The sequence below is a fragment of the Theobroma cacao genome, chromosome 2 (genome assembly GCF_000208745.1).
Source record: "Theobroma cacao cultivar B97-61/B2 chromosome 2, Criollo_cocoa_genome_V2, whole genome shotgun sequence".
Classification (NCBI taxonomy): domain Eukaryota; kingdom Viridiplantae; phylum Streptophyta; class Magnoliopsida; order Malvales; family Malvaceae; genus Theobroma; species Theobroma cacao.
Window position 1 is genome coordinate 22,466,886 of NC_030851.1, and position 3,165 is coordinate 22,470,050.

Below are 3,165 nucleotides of genomic sequence, written 5' to 3' on the forward strand. Positions count from 1 at the left end.
TTTTCTCCCCTTTTCTCTCCTCTCCTTCCTCTTTTCTCCCAACTCATTCCCTACCGGATCGATGTTGGACCCAACCTCAGTAGACAAACTCTAATTTACAATGACTAGATTCAACTTGACATGAAGGAAGATGGAAAGGGACAAGAGGAAGGAAAGTAGAGAAAGAAGACAAAAAAAGCAGAAAAGGAAAATTTTCTTTAAGGTTTTTTTACTTTTCAATGAATAATTTTTTAAAAAATTCCGTCTATTTTTCAAAAATTAAAATTTTAAAACTTGTTATGGAATGAAATCATGTCACATGTACATCTTTATCATGATCAAATGAGTGATTCCATATGATCAAAAAAGTGATATGACATTTATTTAATCATGTGACACGTTTTAATTAATTCATTGATATGTCCTCAAATTTTCTTATTGGTTTTAGACATTGACATACATTAAGGAGCAAATAAATGCTTTTGAAAATTTGTTTGTACAAATATCACATTAAATATTTTCCTACACCATAAAAAGCAAATCTAACATTATTCTTGGTAAGAAAAAGAATGAAATTAGGCCAAGATACCAACATAGAAAACGTGTGGACAAGAACAATAGTTAGCATTGTTGTTGTACAAAAATAATAAGAATATCTTTCTTTTTTTTTATACCAACATATAAAAAATATTTATTGGCTATCCCTAACTGCAGGCATATTTACCTAAAATACACAAGTAGCTTCTCAAGGCTCAATGTGAATAACTTTTACACAAAGATAACTCTTTTCTTATTGTATGAGTACAACAAAAGTAAGAAAACAAAGTTATAAAAACATTTACAGCAGTGGAAATAAAGGATCCCTCAAAGAATCCTTTCCAAAAAAAGAGTTTAAAAAATTAAAACAAAAATATAAACTATTCCTAAAATAGAAAGTTCAAAAGGAGAATTCCCAAATCCCCCGTCCCGCAGAAAGGAGAAAACAAATTCTAAAATTTCTAAAATATCCAATCACCAAAATCATGGACAGCATCATCATCATCATCATCGCCGTCCATCCAATCAGCGAAGAGAAAACCAAGCAAGCAAATCCTCACCGACGCGTCTCGGCGTGGTTTTGACGCGCTGGTCGGTTTTGAGAGGCGATCGACAGAGCGGGCAATTAAAATTGAGATGATCAAGCCAACCATCAAAGCAATCCTTATGAAACACGTGGCAGCAATCGAGCTTCCTCACCTGCTCCCCATCTCTTAGCGTGCACAAGCAGACCACGCAATCAGAGCCGCCTCCTCCTGCTCCGCCACAGTACCTGTAGGAGAAAACCTTGTTTAAGTTGAGCTGCTCGGCGAGTACGATGAGGCCGGCGAGGCCCGAACCTAGGACTCCAACGTCGTCGATGGTTGTGGGGGTCCGGTCGGGGCAAGGGAGGAGGCCGGTGGATTGGAGGAGATCCAAGAGGAGGTTTCGGAGGCAGCCGAGGCAGTTGGCGACTAGTGCTACGAGAAGAAGCGGGATCGAATCCGACGACACGTCGGTTAACTGGCTTTGTAATCCCATTTCTTTTTTGTTTACCTTAAAATAATTTGATTTTGATTGGAAAGTGAATTTTGAGGAAATGAGTTAAGAAATATATATATATATTATTAAAAGAGATTGGAAGGTGGATTAGAATGAAAGAGATGAGGCTGTTATATATATACAAGAAGAAAACGAAGAAAGAAAGAAGAGATGAAAAAGCAAATGAGAAAGGAATGGTTAAAGGGTGGGAGATTGAGGCCATGTGTGGTGGGGTCAGCTTTTACAAATTGTTGTTTATATAGGTTTTTTTGTGTTTTTGGATGTTGGGTTGAATAAGATTTCTTTTTTTCTTTTCTGTTTTGTTTTAACTTCTTGTTTTTTTTTCATAGGTTAAATGGTTGTTGTATATATTTAATAATTAATTAATTTATTAAGCTACATAAATATATTTTAGTGAGATACATGTTAATAATCTAATTTGGTATTGATCTGTAAAATTCAAAATTTTCATATTAGAATAATAATTAAAATTCATTGTTTGATAATATTTCCATATTTTTTACCAAATGAGTTCCTAGATATTTTCAATTGCTTAATTAACTATTTATACATACATACATATATATATATATATTTATACGTATGTATACATATATACACATATATATAGATAAATGCTTTCACTAAAGTGTTTTTTTAAAGCATAAATCCACATTTCTTGATTTTGATTCTCTATTTAAGTAGCTAGGAATTAAAAAAGTAATTATATTTACAAGATTTTTTGCAAACAATAATCTCTGTGGTCACTAAAACATAATTTTGATATTTATTTAGGCTTTTAAAATAATTTTACTTATAATTAATTTCACTTTCTTGAGAATTAAAGTGTCTTTATTATTATTATTATTATTATTATTTACGAATATTACTTATATTTCTGTTTTACGTTTCATACAGTCTCATGAAAGAAGCACATCGATGGTAAACATCAATAGCTGCTAGGTGTGTAATGTTATTGTTAAACAGATTGTTCTAAGATATTAGTAGCTGGCAACCTTGAAGATTTGTTTGGTCCATATAACAGAAAAGAAAAATCTAAGGTTGGCGAAGGGCTTATTACTATATGATTAGTTGGCAACTTTTAGTACATATATGAATGTATGAAGAAAGAAGAAACATCTTAAAATCTCAAGGTTTGCTTAATATGAGAGTTTTGTATGGTGAACAATATAGCACATGGGCCATGGAACCTTATATATACACTCGCAGCATTAATTACATGCAAACAAGATGAGTTTTCATCCAAGACTATATAAAAGAAAAAGGAAAGAGATGAGTTATCACTTATTTTTCTTATGTGGCAGCTTCGTTTCTCAAGCTTGATACCTTGTAGCAAATTCATGTGTGTTCTCACTAGTGACCTCATTTTCAACTCTCTTAAGCAATTCCTCTTATTACAATTGGTAGCCCAACATTATTATTTTCCTTTTTACCCACCCACCTTCTAGTTTCTTCTTCTCCTTTTGTCAAAGAATATGCTAATAACATGTGATACCTCTTATCCATTGATAGCTCCTATATCTCCATTCATAATTATATGTTTCACCCCTTGGCCCTACCTAAAACAACAAAGGAATAGGTTGGCAAAGAGGCCACAACATATACAAT

General features: G+C 32.9%; 1 protein-coding gene across 1 annotated transcript; it reads right to left on the minus strand.

The window, feature by feature from the left end:
• On the minus strand, positions 722–1,630 carry LOC18609111 (E3 ubiquitin-protein ligase RHA2A). Its single transcript, XM_007044099.2, has one exon. The coding sequence runs from the start codon at positions 1,534–1,536 to the stop codon at positions 1,042–1,044; it is 495 nt and encodes a 164-aa protein (XP_007044161.1). The 5' UTR covers positions 1,537–1,630; the 3' UTR covers positions 722–1,041.

Excerpts from the sequence above, each read along its gene's own strand:
- LOC18609111 (XM_007044099.2), bottom strand. The coding sequence starts at position 1,536 with ATGGGATTACAAAGCCAGTTAACCGACGTGTCGTCGGATTCGATCCCG.